General features: G+C 39.2%; 1 protein-coding gene across 1 annotated transcript in view; it reads left to right on the top strand.

The window, feature by feature from the left end:
* klhl32 (kelch-like family member 32) overlaps positions 1-15662 on the top strand; it is a 31864-nt gene extending 16202 nt beyond the window's left edge. The window contains exons 7-12 of the mRNA XM_016234819.1: positions 2744-2959; positions 8693-9419; positions 9572-9630; positions 12355-12547; positions 14512-14606; positions 14692-15662. Of these exons, the coding sequence (XP_016090305.1) occupies positions 2744-2959; positions 8693-9419; positions 9572-9630; positions 12355-12547; positions 14512-14606; positions 14692-14853 (1452 nt within the window). The 3' untranslated portion in view covers positions 14854-15662. The remainder of the gene's footprint in view (positions 1-2743; positions 2960-8692; positions 9420-9571; positions 9631-12354; positions 12548-14511; positions 14607-14691) is intronic.
* The last annotated feature ends 3329 nt before the right edge of the window (positions 15663-18991 follow it).

Here is an 18991-nt window from a genome sequence, read left to right as displayed (position 1 = left end):
GGACAGAACTATTTTCCTGCTCATTCTGAACACAGAACTAAACAATCAGAGAGAGTGTTCGCTCACTGCTGACACTGCATTCAAACAGGGCTGCTTTTCCCAAAAGTATCAGTTCAGAACAATTCTTCAGAGGACAGAAAAACATAAAATTTTTGAGTTATTTCACAATAAACAAATTGAAATTGTTGCCTATAGTTTGTGCAATTACATTTATTTAAATTGAACGCTTGAAGTTCATATTGATCATGTTCTATTCTGTAACTAATGTTAATCTAAATAATACACTGTCAGAATAAAGAGGTTGTATTGTATGGGTGCAACTGGCAGTCTCTTATGATAATAAACCATGGTTTTACTATACAGTGACTGTAGTTTAATAGTATTTAAATGTTAAAATGCTTGTCAAATATAATGTTAAATGGGTATCATTACCTATTTTAGTCTTAATAATTAAATAATTAAATAATTTAAAAGTTCAGCTTATGGGTATCGATATCGACGATACTGACCTTTGAAAGTATTGGTATCGTATTGAAAGCAAAATAAGTTGTATTGCCCATCCCTAGATTTACCCAGAGTCATTAAATTTTGTATTTCAACGGCTCTGGATTGGCCTAAAGTAGACGTCCTATGTCAGCTCGTTCTGAACTCGTACATGCTCATACCAGTAATCTTGTGCTGCGTTCACACAGAGCATATTACCGGTAATATACTGGTAATGTTATAACTTCTCATACCGGTAAATTGCCGGAACAAATTTACCGGTATTTTTGAAAAGGTCCTGTTCACACATGATCTCTTAACAGTAATTTACTGGTAATTTACCAGTAAAGTCTGTATGTGTGAAAGGGGCTATTGATCAGTAGTGGATCAGAAGTGACAGTAAAGACTTTTAAAATGTTACAAATGATTTCTATTTCAAATAAATGGTGTTCTTTTGAATTTTCTATTTATAAAAACAAAAAATAAATCCTGCACACTATCTACACTTATGTATCAAATGTATCAAAATATACATTTATATTGAAATTATTTTTTAATAATTTTAAATTGAAATACATTTTTAAATATATTCAAGTTGAAAACTTATTTTAAATTGTTATAATATTACTCAATTGAACAGTTTTTATTGAATTTTTGATCAAATAAATGTACCCTTGTGGAGCATAAGAAACTTAATTCAATAACATTTAAAAAAATCTTACCAACCACAAACATTTGAATGGTAGTGTAACTGAATTGGATCAATTGAAGTGCTCACTATCCTCTCAGTTAAAATAACTAGTAGTCTGATTTTTTGCTCCTGGATGCATGTGTGCTTTAGTTGCTCCAGCCTGAATTTTTTTTCTTTTGCATGATTTGAGCTAACCATCTGTGGTGCAGAGAATGCAGCATATTTTGTGGCTTATTTTGATTGAGCTCTTAAGCCTCAATGAGAAGAATTCTTTTCTTTTCAATGTTTTAGCCTATTTCATTTTTATTAAAATGAAACTGCATTTGTATGATCATATAATGCACTCTGTATATTAATAATGATTATTTTAATGACTTTGCAATCTAAGGATCATGAAGTATTTAATATAGTAGTCTGCTATACACATTATTATAGAGCTGGCTTAAAATGCAACACTTAGCCTACTTTTAGACAATATTTAACACAGGGTCACTGCTCTGTCTTTCTCTTCATCAAGAGGTCCTTGGCCTGAAAAAGGCAGAAGACCCCTGATTGCAAGATTGTGGTTTCTTAGGATAGTCTTACTTCGGTCCTTTGTCTGTAGATCATGCTGGAGCCAGGAGTGATACAAGATGTCCTGTCTGCTGGAAGCCACCTTCAACTGCTGGAACTGCTCAGCCTCTGTTCCCACTATCTCATTCAGGTGTGTTTATGAGTAATTTCTGCCCATGTCAGCAGGTACTACATATAATTTCACTGTGTAATCAGATCTTTCTTTTACACCATCATTGTGTTTGTGTTAGATTTTATTTCTATAAAAGAGCTACTGTATTCCTGCTTCCTGTTAATTTATTAAAGGAATAGCTCTGAAAAAATCTGTCATCATTCATTCACTCTCATGTCATCACCCTCATGCTCTTTTCCATTTGATTACAATGAATGTGTTTATTTGAAGCTTTAAATAACAATATAATTATCATTAGAGTATATATCATAAGAATATATGATGTTATATTCTCCTGAAGCTTTTGTGTGTAGTCAGTATTCCTTAATGATTTTGAGCTGATTCTGCAGAATTCCATAGACTTTCCCCATAAATAAGCCCAGAAAATGTGAAAAAGATCTGCAGCCTTTTCATGGCTCACCACTGCATTTAAAATGTGCTTGTTAATAATTTTAACCAGTAGATGGCAGTCAGTCTCTGTGTCAAGCACTTTTCGTCATCCTGCATCTGTGGAACATCCTGAGAGGATTTATCTCTCCGTTGTTCTTTCTTTTACTTATAATTTTCCAGGCTACATTTTTGGATATTGTGGACTTTGATGAGATTCAGCTCTGTTGAGCTTCTAATAATAATTTATTATAACTGTAATATATACTGTATTACAACTGTATGTGTGCATTCGTGGTGATATCTTATTTTTATGTTTGTGTGCTTGAATCAGGGCATGTGAGATTTTATTTTAGACTGTAATGCTCAACTAGTTTGTGTTCATAGAGTTAAGCATGAATAAAACCTCTGACCCCCTCTGACTGTGGATCTGTCTGTATTTATATCTGTGCCTGTAGGAGCTGAACAGTTTTAACTATCTGGACCTGTACAGGCTGGCAGACCTCTTCCACTTACCGGCCCTAGAGGAAGCAGTGGTGGTCTTTCTGGTGGATCACCTCTCTGAGCTGCAGAGGAACAGACAAGAGGAAGTGCTGCTTCTACCTTATCGGCTCCTCAGGGAAGTGCTAAAAAGTGACCGCCTCACCTCCCTTAGTGAGGAGGAGATATGGCAGGTGTGTGGGCCGCAAATTCACAGACTTTAACTCTTCAAAACAGTTATGAAATATTTAAGTTTCTACATCATGTGTAGTTCACTAATGTGAACCGCTTTGTACTGACAGTCGGATGTTCATCCACTGAAGCTCAGGATACTCTTTGGAACATCTTTAACCATGCTAAACAATGTGATCATTAGGTTTTAGACAAATTCGTGGAGCTCTCAGTGCTGCTGTCATTAAACCAAAACAAGGACAATCCATTTTGTAATGGACCCTTTTCACAGACAGTTATGATGCGTTTCCACAGTCATTAACATCGTAAATAAATTTTTTTATATGATAATTTTTAAATCTTTATGTTATACTACCTTGGCTTTAAATTACAGAACACTAGTTATATAAAAATATATTTGTTGTAGTTTCTATTCACCACTGTAGAAGTTTACCCAACTATGACAACTTTCCCTTCTGAGAACCCTGGAAATTTGAAAAGGGTCCATTAAAGTACAATTTTTAGATCAAGTTTTCACTATAATTTGTAATATATTATAATTTAATACTATATAATAATGTATAATTTAATAATGAACAATTTTGTATTGAATCAGAAAAGAACGTCTCAGACTTTTGGACCCTGTGACATTCTCTGTAATGGCTGCCAAACACATAGCGTCGTTTAGTCAGTCTGAATGCTTAAAGGGTTAGTTCACCCAAAAAAAAAAATTAGCCCATGAATTACTCACCCTCAAGGCATCCTAGGTGTATATGACTTTATTCTTTCATTCTTTCAGACAAATCTTTGATCTTCTAAGCTGTTTAATGGTAGTCAGCGGGTGTTGCATGCATCAGTCCAAAAGAAGTGAAATAAAGCGCATCCATCCATGATAAAAAGTGCCTCACACGGCTCCGGGGGGTGAACAAAGGCCTCCTGTAGTGAATCGATGTGTTTTTGTAAGAAAAATAACCATATTTAAAATGTAAAAATCTATTTAATCTAGTTTGCACTCACTGTTGTACACGAAAGCAGCTACGGGCGGATGATGTAGGACATCGGCGTTGTGCATGCGCTGCTCAGAAGTGACGAACGTGGAAGCGCAGCGGAGAGATCAAAACAAAACAACGGTCACGAATTGGAAGTACATAACGAAGATTTGTAAAGAAGAATGTCGGAGGATTTTGATATAAGCCAAGAGGAGACTGGTTTTCCTTTGCTAAAGTAAGGAAACTTTGCTTCCTTTGCTCCTGTAAACAAACGTTGGTTTTCATGAGACTCACCGGCGCATGTGCAACACCGACATCTTACGTCATCCTCCCGGAGCTGCTTCCGTGTACAACTGTTGGCGCAAGCTAGATTAAAGTGATTATTACGTTTTGAATATGTATTTTTTTCTTACAAAAACGCATCGATTCGCTACAGGAGGCCTTTGTTCACCCCCCGGAGCCGTGTGAGGCACTTTTTATTATGGATGGATGCGCTTCATTTCACTTCTTTTGGACTGATAACTTGCAACACCCACTGACTGCCATTAAACAACTTGGAAGATCAAAGATCATTTTTAATATAACTCCGATTGGAATCATCTGAAGGAAGGAAGTCATACACGCCTAGAGCGGCTTGAGGGTGAGTAAATAATGGGCTAATTATAATTTTTGGGTGAACTATCCCTTTACGGTCATATTCACAAACACAAACTCCACCTGTTTAATTTATGGTGTAAGAATGAGAAAAAAATGTGTGCAGACAATGTGTCTGTGTGTATGTACATACGGGCGGAGGCTGTAGTCTGTTAAGTAAATCTGAATGCTTAAGGTCATATTGACAAACAAACTCCACCTGTTTAATTTATGGTGTAAGAGTGAGAAAAAAAGGTGTGCGGACAATTTGAGGGTGTGTGTGTATGTACACACGGGCGGAGGCTGTAGTCGGTAGGGGGGTGGCTGTGGTGTGACTATTCATTTGCACCAATCAGGCATCCCCACCACACCCCCCACCCAGCCTCTCTCTGATTAGGCCCACCGCGGCACCATCAGCGCCTCAATCCCCCAGCTGTCACTCCGGCCGCCCTACTGATTGAAAACAATCAGCCCTCTGATGGCACAATTACCCTGACCCTTTAACCAGTCGCTACTGCCATAATCAGGCCCTGATTAGGCTGCTTTGGGCCTCCTTCACTTTGCAGAGAAGGTTAATTTGGGCATCAGACGGAAGCGTGATGGGCACAGGGGCTGGTGCTGCTGTCCGCTGGTCCGAACGTGCACCCACCAAATACTACCCTCGATATGGTTTGGCTGTCAATCATCGTCATGCAGAGTTCTCTGAGTCTCACGCTCTGGAAATCACATTTTCTTCCTCTTTGTTATTTTTTTTGTTCTTTTTTCTTCTCTCGCACTCACTCTCTGTCTGTCTTTCTCCGTGCGGGAGTGGGTGGGGGAGTTCATTTATTTTCTGCCCCGAGGAAGTTCTCTGATCCAGTGTGACCTTCACAGTCAACAGACGCTGCCTCGCTCACACCTCACTCTTTCTCTCTCTCTCTCTCTCCCTCCCTCTCTCATTTTCCACTCTCACTCATTCTCTTTCTTCTTCCTCGCTTTCTTCTTCTCTTCTGTTGGCTGTGAAAAGGAAGAAGGAGGGTTGAAAAAAACAACTAAAATTCAGAGAAAGCAAGAAAGCGAAACAGAACCTCAATAGAGCGTTACATGATTAATGACGCCGAACCTCTGCACACTTAAATTTAACTGTGTAATTATTTAGGAATGCACACTATTAAGGTACCAACGGTTATCGTAGAGATTACAGACTTTTTAATTTATCAGAATTGTATAGCATTGTGTCAATCTTATACTTTACCATACTCAATATATATTGGCCGATATTAGATCTTTAATTGTGCATTCAATTATCACTTCAATTGCTCACTTCAAGTTAATCAATGTTTAAAAACATTTAAGAATTGAATAGTCTATTATCCATAATAATGCATGAATATCTGTTTTTCTTACTGCACATTATAATGTTTTGATGCCTAAATTCACAAATAGCATTTAAAATCATTTTTATTTCTAATTTGTTTAGACAGTATTGTATAGAATTTTATGTCAGCAATTTATTGCTTATAAGCCGTAACATATAACTAGTTATAGGCTTATTGGCATTGGATATTATGTCTTAATTTTAATACGAGTAAAATTTAATTAAAAAATTAATTTTCATTAAATTTTTATTGTTTAATTTGAAGCATTTCTTAATGTTTAATATGCATAAGTAGGCCATAAGCAGTTTAATGAGCTCAAAAGTGGCTCTATTTGTTAGAGCATTTGACAGAGCAAAATCATCTCAAACAATGGCCAGAGTTTGGGGAAGGATTTCCTGTTTAACAGACAATGGCAGATGGGGGGAGTGTTTGGGGAAACCTTTTTGCTTGCAATCATCATCTCTGCAATTTGGTGCTGTTAGTGGCTCAGAAATAACACACTGTACCACAAACTCCATGTTTTTTTCTAGAAGTACCTTCCTGCAATTAATGCATATATATAAAATATATTACAAGCATATTACAAGCATTTAAATTTGCCATTTGTGTGTAGGAGACAGCTGCAGAATGTCTAGAGGTGGTGGCCCATGATCTCGGAATGCTATAATAAGTTCTCCGTCTCAGAGCTGATTTTGTTAAAAGCCACTTTGTTTCCACGAGAGTGGCATCGCTTATCTCCAGCCATCTCCGCCATACTCGCATGCCTCTGCAGCTAAACAGTCTAGATTGCTCTCAAGTTCAATTAACTCCCCTTTGTCTAACTCCCTTGGCTGCGCCGGAGTGCGTATGTGTGCATGCTTCACACGCACGTCTCATGTGCGCGTGATCCCAACCCCCCATCTCATCTGCAGCTGTCTTCTCATCACGGTATAGAGACACAATGTCTTAAGCATTAGCATACAATAATACAAAGCGTTGGCCCTGCATAGACAGACGGTATTGTGTGGATGGTGTGAGCTGCAGGCTGTAATATGAACAGTATGTTCTCCTGATCCTGAATCGGTGCTGAATACTGATGAGCCACTCTGCCCTGCTGTAGTTGCTGGTGTGTTGGCTGGAGCATGACTGCAGATACCAGTACATGGAGGAACTGCTGCAACACGTGCGCTACGGCCTGATGGAGGTCTCTGCCCTGCACCGTGTGGCCAACAGCCACCCCTTTCTCAACTCCAGCAGCACCATCGCCGCCCTGGTGGAGGAGGCGTTAGACTACCACCGGTCCATATTTGCGCAGCCTTTACGTCAGACAGCACGAACCATGCCGCGTTTTCAGTCCTTGACGCTATATATCATCGGCGGGCGCAAACGGGAGGTCAGCCGCGTACGGGAGCTGCGGTTCTTCAACCCTGCCACACAGGAGCACTTGCGCGTTGCGGGGGGATCGAACTGGAGCGAGTTGACACCCATGCCTGCTGGACGAAGTCACCACTGTGTGGCTGTCATGGGCAACTTCCTGTTTGTGGCTGGTGGGGAGGTGGAACATGCCACTGGAAGGACGTGTGCGGTGAGGACTGCGTGCCGGTACGATCCGAGGGTGAACCGCTGGACTGATATTGCACCGATGAAGGCGTGCAGGGAGCACTTTGTGCTGGGAGCTCTGGGACAGTATCTCTATGCCGTTGGGGGGAGGAATGAACTGAGGCAGGTTCTGCCCAGTGTGGAGCGCTACTGTCCCAAGAAAAACAAGTGGACCTATGTGCATCCGTTTATTTGTTTAGACAGTATTGTATAGAATTTTATGTCAGCAATTTATTGCTTATAAGCCGTAACATATAACTAGTTATAGGCTTATTGGCATTGGATATTATGTCTTAATTTTAATACGAGTAAAATTTAATTAAAAAATTAATTTTCATTAAATTTTTATTGTTTAATTTGAAGCATTTCTTAATGTTTAATATGCATAAGTAGGCCATAAGCAGTTTAATGAGCTCAAAAGTGGCTCTATTTGTTAGAGCATTTGACAGAGCAAAATCATCTCAAACAATGGCCAGAGTTTGGGGAAGGATTTCCTGTTTAACAGACAATGGCAGATGGGGGGAGTGTTTGGGGAAACCTTTTTGCTTGCAATCATCATCTCTGCAATTTGGTGCTGTTAGTGGCTCAGAAATAACACACTGTACCACAAACTCCATGTTTTTTTCTAGAAGTACCTTCCTGCAATTAATGCATATATATAAAATATATTACAAGCATATTACAAGCATTTAAATTTGCCATTTGTGTGTAGGAGACAGCTGCAGAATGTCTAGAGGTGGTGGCCCATGATCTCGGAATGCTATAATAAGTTCTCCGTCTCAGAGCTGATTTTGTTAAAAGCCACTTTGTTTCCACGAGAGTGGCATCGCTTATCTCCAGCCATCTCCGCCATACTCGCATGCCTCTGCAGCTAAACAGTCTAGATTGCTCTCAAGTTCAATTAACTCCCCTTTGTCTAACTCCCTTGGCTGCGCCGGAGTGCGTATGTGTGCATGCTTCACACGCACGTCTCATGTGCGCGTGATCCCAACCCCCCATCTCATCTGCAGCTGTCTTCTCATCACGGTATAGAGACACAAGCATTAGCGCATTAGCATACAATAATACAAAGCGTTGGCCCTGCATAGACAGACGGTATTGTGTGGATGGTGTGAGCTTAATATGAACATATGAACAGTATGTTCTCCTGATCCTGAATCGGTGCTGAATACTGATGAGCCACTCTGCCCTGCTGTAGTTGCTGGTGTGTTGGCTGGAGCATGACTGCAGATACCAGTACATGGAGGAACTGCTGCAACACGTGCGCTACGGCCTGATGGAGGTCTCTGCCCTGCACCGTGTGGCCAACAGCCACCCCTTTCTCAACTCCAGCAGCACCATCGCCGCCCTGGTGGAGGAGGCGTTAGACTACCACCGGTCCATATTTGCGCAGCCTTTACGTCAGACAGCACGAACCATGCCGCGTTTTCAGTCCTTGACGCTATATATCATCGGCGGGCGCAAACGGGAGGTCAGCCGCGTACGGGAGCTGCGGTTCTTCAACCCTGCCACACAGGAGCACTTGCGCGTTGCGGGGGGATCGAACTGGAGCGAGTTGACACCCATGCCTGCTGGACGAAGTCACCACTGTGTGGCTGTCATGGGCAACTTCCTGTTTGTGGCTGGGGGGGAGGGGGAACATGCCACTGGAAGGACGTGTGCGGTGAGGACTGCGTGCCGGTACGATCCGAGGGTGAACCGCTGGACTGATATTGCACCGATGAAGGCGTGCAGGGAGCACTTTGTGCTGGGAGCTCTGGGACAGTATCTCTATGCCGTTGGGGGGAGGAATGAACTGAGGCAGGTTCTGCCCAGTGTGGAGCGCTACTGTCCCAAGAAAAACAAGTGGACCTATGTGCATCCGTTTGACCGTTCGCTGTCCTGTCATGCAGGTTGCGTGGCGGACGGGCTGCTCTGGGTCTCAGGTACTAATACATTACTTAACATTTAGCCCACTCTCAGGCATTTATCAGGCATCTCTCAATGTGTATAAGACCCTTACTGAGGTTCTAGGCCCAAGATTTTAAAGCATAACTAGAATCGGTTTAACATATGATAATGGCTCCTTCTGTTCCAGGTGGTGTCACTAACACAGCTCAGTACCAGAATCGACTGATGGTGTATGACCCAGGACAGGTAATATATTGGTATTTATGTGGTTATGTGAGACTAATGTCGCTGGATTTAATGTTTAATATATAATATAATAATTTTATTCAGCAAAGCTGCAATAATTGATCAAAGTGACAGTAAAGACACTAATATTGCAAAATAATTCTATTGCTTAAATGCTGTTCTTTTGAACTTTCTATTAATCATAGAATCCTGAAAGAAATGTATCACCGTTTCTACATAAATATTAAGCAGTATGATTGTTTTCACTGTTAATAAGAAGAAACACTGATAATAAGAAGAAATGTTTCTCCAGCACCAAATCAGCATATTAGAATGATTTCTGAACGATCATGTGACACTGAAAGACTAGAGTAATGACTGCTGAAAATTAAGCTTTGCCATCACAGGAATAAATACATTTTAAAATATATGAACATAGAAAACAGCTACTTTAAATTGTAATAATATTGCACAATATTTCCCTTTTTACTGTATTTTTGGCCAAATAAATATAGCATTGGTGAGTGTAAGTGACTTCTTTTTTGAAAACACATACAGTATATGCTAGGGTTGGGTGTTGTTTGAATTTGATCAGTTCTAATTTAGATTCTTACGGATTCCCAGTTTCGACTCCAATGTGGTTAAAAAAATGCAGTCAAACATTTAGATATCAAACATATTTATTATGTCTCTTTTTGCAATACATTTAGTTGCAGCTGAATACCATGAACAAAAATCAACAGGCTACGTAAAAACTGGACTTGATTAAGAGCTGTTTGTGTGCAAAATAGAGGTGCACAATTCTGGATAAATTGAGACTTTTTTTATTGGAGGTTGTGATTCTCTTACGAACCTGAAGAAAATCACAACAAAATCAACATGTCATTTATGAATGAATGATTCAATGACTTACTCAGGATTTACTTATTTCATTACTGGATGAATCTGTGTTTTTGAATGAATCTCTTGAATGAATGATTCAAAGACAAATACATTTTAACAGCCCCTTTTCTACACCCACTGACATAACAACGTAATCGATAAGTCTTTATTTGAAGCATCAAATTACTTTCAAAAGGTGATTTTATTGTTTTTTTTGTTTTTTTTTAATCGCTACAGAACTTTTTCTGTACATCAGAACTTTTCCATTTTTATCCCAGTACTTCTGTGATTATTTTAATGTTTGTTTCAGAAATAATGATACTGTGTGGTTGAAAAGACAGTTTGTGAAGCTTTTTCATACATATACATGACAGCTGCTCTCTTTAGGACAGCGGCAGCGCGGACGTAGATTTGAATGTTAAAATCACACAGGGACGAACAGAGATGATCACACCATTGTGATCGCACACGTCAAAGGTTTAAACAGCTGAATCATTTTCATTTAGGAATAAGATCCCATTCTGGAATTGGAATAGATTTTCGATTCCCAACCCTAATATATGCTTACACAAAATATAAGATACACAAAATATGCTTGTTACTGCATTATTGTAGTTTCTGAAGATTATAATGTGACTTATTTTAATGTGTTACTATAAATATACAAAAATATTACTCTAATGGTTGCTGGTATAATATAATTAATTATACATTATAGTTTTGTGTTACCAGAAATTTTGGAAAGACATATTTTTAGTGTTATGTTAGCTAAATGATTGACAACAAAGTAAAAACATTATGATCCTTAAAAGGACTGTGGATTCATTTGCGAAAAATTAAATATGGCATCTACCCTGATTAAGGTCAAGGGTTTTGCATATGCCTTTAACATACAAACTGCCTTTAACGTTGAATAGAAATGAAATATTAATTCACATTGGGCAAATGCTCAAAAACAAACAAACAAAAAAATAAAACAAGAATTGAACAAGAATAAGTATTGTAGAACTTCTGTGGTCAGTGCAACTGTGTATTTTTCAAAGAGAGAGATATAAAGAAAGAAGGGGAGGAAAGAACAGGAGGCAGAGACTCATTGGTATTCAAAGTGGCTTTGTATTCACCTGCCAGGAACAGCAACCCCCTACCCACACTACCCTCAACAGATGGTCGCCAAACACACACATGTATATTCACACTCTCACTCACCACTGCTCGTGCAATCTCTGCGTATACACACACCTGTCACAAATAAATGCACACACCCATGCACTGAAATATGCTAAAGAAATAAATGTTTGCTCTGACAAAGTTTTGAATATATATATACAGTGGGTACGGAAAGTATTCAGACCCCCTTAAATTTTTCACTCTTTGTTATATTGCAGCCATTTGCTAAAATCATTTAAGTTCAATTTTTTCCTCATTAATGTACACACAGCACCCCATATTGACAGAAAAACACAGAATTGTTGATATTTTTGCAGATTTATTAAAAAAGAAAAACTGAAATATCACATGGTCCTAAGTATTCAGACCCTTTGCTCAGTATTTAGTAGAAGGACCCTTTTGATCTAATACAGCCATGAGTCTTTTTGGGAAAGATGCAACAAGTTTTTCACACCTGGATTTGGGGATCCTCTGCCATTCCTCCTTGCAGATCCTCTCCAGTTCTGTCAGGTTGGATGGCAAACGTTGGTGGACAGCCATTCTTAGCTCTCTCCAGAGATTTCCGTACCCACTGTATATATATATATATATATATATATAAAATAAATTCTGGTTAATTAATTGTATAGCTTGAATTTTTTTAAAATAATTACAGTATATGCTTTTCTTTCTTTTGTGAATCCCTATCTGTCGTAGAATCAGTGGTTAGCGCGCAGTCCCATGTTGCAGAGGAGGGTGTACCATGTGATGGTGGCAGTAAAAAGGCAGCTGTATGTGCTGGGGGGGAACGATCTGGACTACAACAATGACCGCATCCTGGTTAGACACATTGACTCTTATGACATAGACATGGACCAGTGGACACGCTGCACCTTCAGTCTTCTCACAGGTCACTAAACACTCACACACACACGTTTACTTAGCTATCTAAATAGGGACATTCCATAGGCGTAATGGTTTTTATACTGTACAAACTGTATATTCTATCACCCTACACCTAAACCTACCCCTCACAGAAAACTTTCGGCATTTTTACAATAAAAAAAAAACTTAGTTTACTTTATTTTTATACCAGTTTTACAAATGAGGATGTCCCCAAAGGGAGGTTTTTGGAAATTTAGTCAGGTTTAGCTCACTTTTTGGTACAAATTTGTCCCCAAAATATGGTTAAGTAGGTACAGACACACACAAACTCCAACCAAGTAATAGATATGATTATTCAACTATTATTGCAGAACACTATTCCTTTTCTCTTTAAAAGGTAGCATTTCTATATATTCTGTATTTGTTTTGAACCACTATATTGTATTCCTGCTACTGAACAGAAGTACTAAAGTGGTACCATGGTACAGTGATGGTTTCAGATAGATAATATGGTACTGAATGATTTATATACTCTGGTATTTACATGGTACTTTAAATAAATAGTTCACCCAAAAATGTTAGCATTACATCACTCGCTCACCAGTGGATCCTCTACATTGAATGGGTGCTGTCAGAATGAGACTGAAAACAGCTGATCATCACAATAATCTGCAAGTAATTGACACGACTCTAGTCTGTCAATTAATATCTTGTGAAGCGAAAGGCGTTTTTATCTTCAAACTGTTGCTTCAGGCTAAAATGCTAGTCCTTAATCCATTATATTGCTTTCTCCAGTCAAGTGAAAATGTTCTAAACATTTGAAAAACAAAGTAAATATGTCAGGGGATTTTGATGTGAGAGGACAACAGGGGATGGACATTCACTGGAGAAAGCATTATTATGAATTTTGGCCAGAAAAATTTCAGTTTAAAGTTAGAAATGCCTTAATGATGGATTTTTTCTTACAAACATGCATTTTTCGCTTTACAAGACATTAATTGATGGACTGGAGTCATGTGAATTATTTGAGGATTATTGTGATGCTTTTATCAGCTGTTTGGACTCTCAATCTGACGGCACCCATTCACTGCATAGGTTCTTCTATCTGTGAGCAAGTGATGTAATGCTAAATTTCTCTAAATCTGCTGTCAGAATCTCTACAAACTCATCCACATCTTGGATGGCCTGAGGGTGAGTACATGTTCAACAAATTTTCATTTTTGGGTGAACTGTTGGTAGCACATTTTATTCCATGTAGATCCCTAAGTGTGCAATTTATATTTTTATACATTTTCATTGTGCAGCATGTTACCTTTTAAAGGGATAGTTCACCCTCATGTCGTTTCAAACCCGCAAGCCCTTCGTTCATCTTCGGAACACAAATTAAGATATTTTTGATGGAATCTGAGAGCTGTCTGACCCTGCATAGACAGCAACGCAACTGAAATGTTCCCAAGTCCAGAAATTTAGCAAGGAGATCTGTAAAATAATCCATGTTCTTATAAATAGTGTTCATATCGGAATTATATCGTATCGACCGAAATTAAGAAATATATCGTGATATCAATTTTGTCCAGCCCTACAACAACGTAGGAAACAGATCCGGTGTGACACAGCTGACACAGAACAGCATACGCTGTTTACGTCCAGTGGATATTCTCCAAAATGGCACCAGGGTGATGCGGAGGAGACAAATTGTTGAATAAAGTTTGGGTTTAGAAACGACTTGAGGGTGAGTAATTAATGACAGAATTTTGGGTGAACTAACCCTTTAAACTTTTATTCTTCAATAACTACTGACATTTAATAAGAATGTGTGCAAGAAGTTTTTAGAAGCACAGACTTTGGAGACAAATTACAGTCATCCAAAAAACACTGCAAAGATTCATACTTTTCAGCCAAAATGAAAGACAAAGTGGCTTTTCACTTCTCCACTGTTCCTGAAAGGGTTAATAGACCATGGTAATATTCTTTACATTATCCTCTTAGGCCAAAATGAGGCAGGAGTGTCTGTCCATGATGACAGAATCTATGTGGTTGGTGGATATTCGATTTGGACAAATGAACCACTTGCCTGCATTCAGGTGAGTTGACTTAAGTGGTGCATTTATTTTTTAATGACATGTTGGATAATTAGTGTTGAGATGCCATCATTTGTCTGTTTGGCAGGTGCTAGATGTGAGCACCAAGGGGAAAGAGGAGGTTTTTTATGGGCCGACGCTCCCATTCGCTTCGAATGGAGTGGCGACGTGTTTCTTGCCTGCGCCATACTTCACCTGCCCCAACCTGCAGACCCTACAAGTGCCACATCACAGAATAGGAGCTCTCTAACCTCTCCGCTCATAACTCATTGAGGACATTCCCCCAAACACACTATGAACCAATGAAATCATGCAAGAGCCTATTGTACTTCCACATATTGTGACTGGTGGATGAAATCATCTTTGATCATACGTTGATCTCGTAGAGCCAGTGTTCTGATGGATGTGGAAACCTTCGAAAAGAAGTTAAGAGTTTTTTTTTATTGTCAAGCTTCACTGACGTTCATGCATTTCTGAACTGGCTGTGCTGTGGTGCTGCATCATGCTAATACAGTTTAACAAGCAACGTGTAAATCTGTCAGAATGATTAAGAGCCACTTTATGGCCCAGTCCCAAATGGTGCACTTGATATGAGCCTGCGGTCCGTCAAGTCCACAGGATTGCAGGTTGTCCCATTTATCATTTTAACATAAAAAGGGTGTTCATACCTCGCAGTGAACTTTTACTCAGCAATCCATGCAGAATTAAATCAAAGGAAATACACAAGAGCAGCATTTGGGACAGGGCTGAAGAGTTAAGGACCTGTTTTCATAGATTCTTAAAACTCCATCCACTCTCCATTCTGAAGTTAATGTTCTGCCGTTTTTATCCACACATCAGTTGAAGTTCCTTTTCATTGCATGCCATTTCTCAGCCTGTGACAAACTGTACTTTTTACCAAAACTCAGGATGAAGACCGTACAATTGTTTACTGAACGTGTATGACCACAGCTGATGACAAATGCACACGCAGCATCTTAACAATCTGCGTCAATGGCGGCATCTTGACTGTTCTCCATCCTACCACCAAAAACCCATTCCATAAGAAAACATGTAAGAGCACACTTTTTTACATAATGTCTCTAACAAATACAACATTTATGCAGTTGTGCAATAATGATTGACATTTGTGAGTTCTTGAATCATTGATTCACTGGATACAAACAAAAGACGAGCAGCAGCTTTATTCCCAAACCTATTTTTTCAGGGTTTCCAATCTACCAGTGAATTTCTGAAAGTTTTCCTGTCATATTTGATTACTGGGTAAGGATGTTTGAAATTATTTTGTTTCAGACTGATAGAATGAGTCATTCAGAAGGATTTGTGTAACAATTTGACCAGTTTATTGAGTTATGGGCAAGTTTCACGCTACACAAGTAATACTACATATATTTCTACATAGTTTTAAATATATATATATTGTATACATGTATTACATATATTCTATATGACTATAATATTTTTCAATCTGCTTTATAATCTAAATTATTTCCCTTTTTTTGTCAAATTTTCAAAATTATGGCTTTTCTATTTTATAGGCTAGAATTTTAACCATTTTCATGACATTCTAGACCGGATATTTTAATTTTTTCTCCATGAATGTAGGAACCAGTAAGCAGGTAAAACAATCTCACAGACTCAGTGAGAAACTTGATAAAATGTGGCAAGGGAGATCAAATGTAGGTCCTACTAATTTTGTTCAATATTAACAAGTAACGAAAAAAGCTGGTTTTATAGGCCATGAAGAGCAAGGTAGCTCACTGAATTTTGGATCTAAGCTAATATGTCACCATACTATAACAATTACTCTATTAGGGGTGGTAACGTACCTCATCACTGTTGAACCGCAGTTACTCTGATTAGCTCTGCGAATGAAAGATCGACGTGACGGATCTATGCGGCGACTGAGGTGAGAGAGACAGCGTGGCTCATTTGATGGCTCTGCTCTAATGGAAGTGTGATGCCTGTGCCACACTGCGGGGCGAGGTGCGAGGTGCGAGCGGCACGGCTGCAAGAAGAGACCGGGAGCTGAGATGGAAATGGAGGAGAGGGGGAAAAAGAAGGCTAGGAGGTAGAGAGTGATGAGAGGCTCTAGGCAATTTGTGCCCAGAATTGCATGGAGATTGCAAACAGTATGAATAGTTAAAGGAAAGGTTTGGTGTGGAGGTAATTGAGGGAGCCATCCATGGGTGTCATATTTGTTGTTTCATGACTGATTTTGATTGCTAGTCTGTGCAGTTGTCATAAAAGGGTTGATTGATAGCAGTAGACCATATGACAACTTATTGTAGCCTCTTTCCAGATGTGATGGGTAAAAATATTGATTTTCCGATTAATCGCTATCGTCTGAGCTATCTCGGTGTTTTAAATATGAAAACCGCCAGTAGGTGTCAAGTCACTACTGTGAGTCATGAATCATTTAATTCGTTCAAAAGGACTGATTAATTTCATTCAGGAACTTCCAAGTGACCGACTGGATATTTTAATCATTTTATCAACCAATTTGTTCAAACACGGATTTGTTCACAAACTAAATCCCAGCTAACAATTTTTGGTTCCCAGAACGTTATTCTAACGTTAATCTAACGTTCCCAGAACGTAATTTTTTTTGTTCCCAGAACGTTAATCTAACATTAATCTAACATTTCCATAACGTTATTATAACGTTCCCCTAACGTTAGTTTTTGGTTCACAGAACGTTATTATAACGTTCCCCTAACCTCTTTACTCCGATATGATCACCCCGCTGTATGTCAGTAATCATCCAGCACACTCGTGGCCCAGTATAGTAGCGGCATGGAAATTATCTGTATGGACGGCTAATCAGTATTATAAAAACCACATCTTGTTTTTAATCTATTGTTTAAGTAATAATCTGAGCACCATCAACCATCATATGTAAGATTAAATCTGTCCATTAATATGTAAGATTACGGAGTACGTTACCCAGATTTTACATTTCTTCAGCACCAAAAATCTTCAGCACTCGCAAACCATGCATCACACACTGTAGGCAGCGCAATCCTAACAACCTGCGCACTTTGCCTTTGTCTACTAAACACTACTTTCTTTTTCTATTGGTTTCTGGAATTGCCAGTCTGCTGTAAACAAAGCAGATTTTATTACTTCTATTACAAGTCATTCAAGACTAAACTTCATGGCCCTGACAGAGACGTGGATCAAACCAGAGGACAATACTACACCTGCAGCACTCTCAAATAATTTCTCTTTTTCCCACTCCCCCCGTCTGACTGGAAGAGGTGGAGGTACTGGTCTGCTTATCTCTAATGATTGGAAATTTAATCCTTTACCAGCTCCTTTGAGTCACATTCAGCCACTATTAGCCAGCCTCTTAAAATCCATTTTATAGTTGTTTATCGACCCCCAGGACCACTAGGTAACTTTGTGGAAGAATTAGATGTGCTGCTCTCAAACTTGGTTCCTGACACAACACATACCCCTACACATGTCACTTTTCGATCTATCTGCTATGGTTTCGTCTGCTTCCTTCCCCTGAGCAGTTATCATCTCTTGATGTTAACCGTGCTACTGATACTTTCTGCTCCACTCTTACGTCTTGTTTAGACAGTGTCTTCCCCTTGTCTTCCAGGCTAGGTCGTACCACCTCTTCTGCCCCTTGGCTATCTGATGTTCTCCATGAGCATTGTTCTAAGCTCAGAGCTGCAGAAAGAGTATGGCATAAATCACAAAATCCTACTGACCTTAATGTATATCGATCACTCCTCTCTTCATTCTCTGCTAATGCCTCCACTGCTAAAATGACATACTATCACAACAAAATTAACAATTCGCCTAACTCTTGCATGCTCTTTAAAAATTTTCCTCCCCCCTTTGTCCTCCTCCTCCTTCATCAACTCTAACAGCTGACGGCTTTGCCACATTCTTCATTAATAAAATTACAAACCTCAGTGCACAATTTGCCACACCACAAACTGTCAAACACATCTTACCAGCAAACATACACTCGTTTTCATCCTTCTCTCCACTCTCTGAGGCAGAAGTCTCTAAACTCATCCTTTCCAATCATCCTACTACTTGTCCGCTTGATCCTATTCCATCTCATCCCCTTCAAGCCATTTCTCCTGCCGTTGTACCTGCACTCACTCACATCATTAACACATCCCTTCACACTGGTGTTTTTCCCTCAACATTTAAACAGGCTCGTATAACCCCACTTCTTAAAAAATCCACTCTTAATCCAACTCTTTTAGAGAACTACAGACCGGTTTCCCTTCTACCTTTCATTGCAAAAACACTTGAACGAGTTGTGTTCTACCAAGTCTCAATCTTTCTCACACAGAACAACCTCCTGGACAGCAACCAATCTGGCTTCAGAAGTGGACATTCAACCGAGACTGCCTTGCTTT

This window comes from Sinocyclocheilus grahami, unplaced genomic scaffold, assembly GCF_001515645.1.
Source record: "Sinocyclocheilus grahami isolate Dianchi unplaced genomic scaffold, SAMN03320097.WGS_v1.1 scaffold459.1, whole genome shotgun sequence".
NCBI lineage: Eukaryota > Metazoa > Chordata > Actinopteri > Cypriniformes > Cyprinidae > Sinocyclocheilus > Sinocyclocheilus grahami.
The sequence above is the reverse complement of the archived record's forward strand: the minus strand, read 5'-3'. Positions and strand labels throughout refer to the sequence as shown.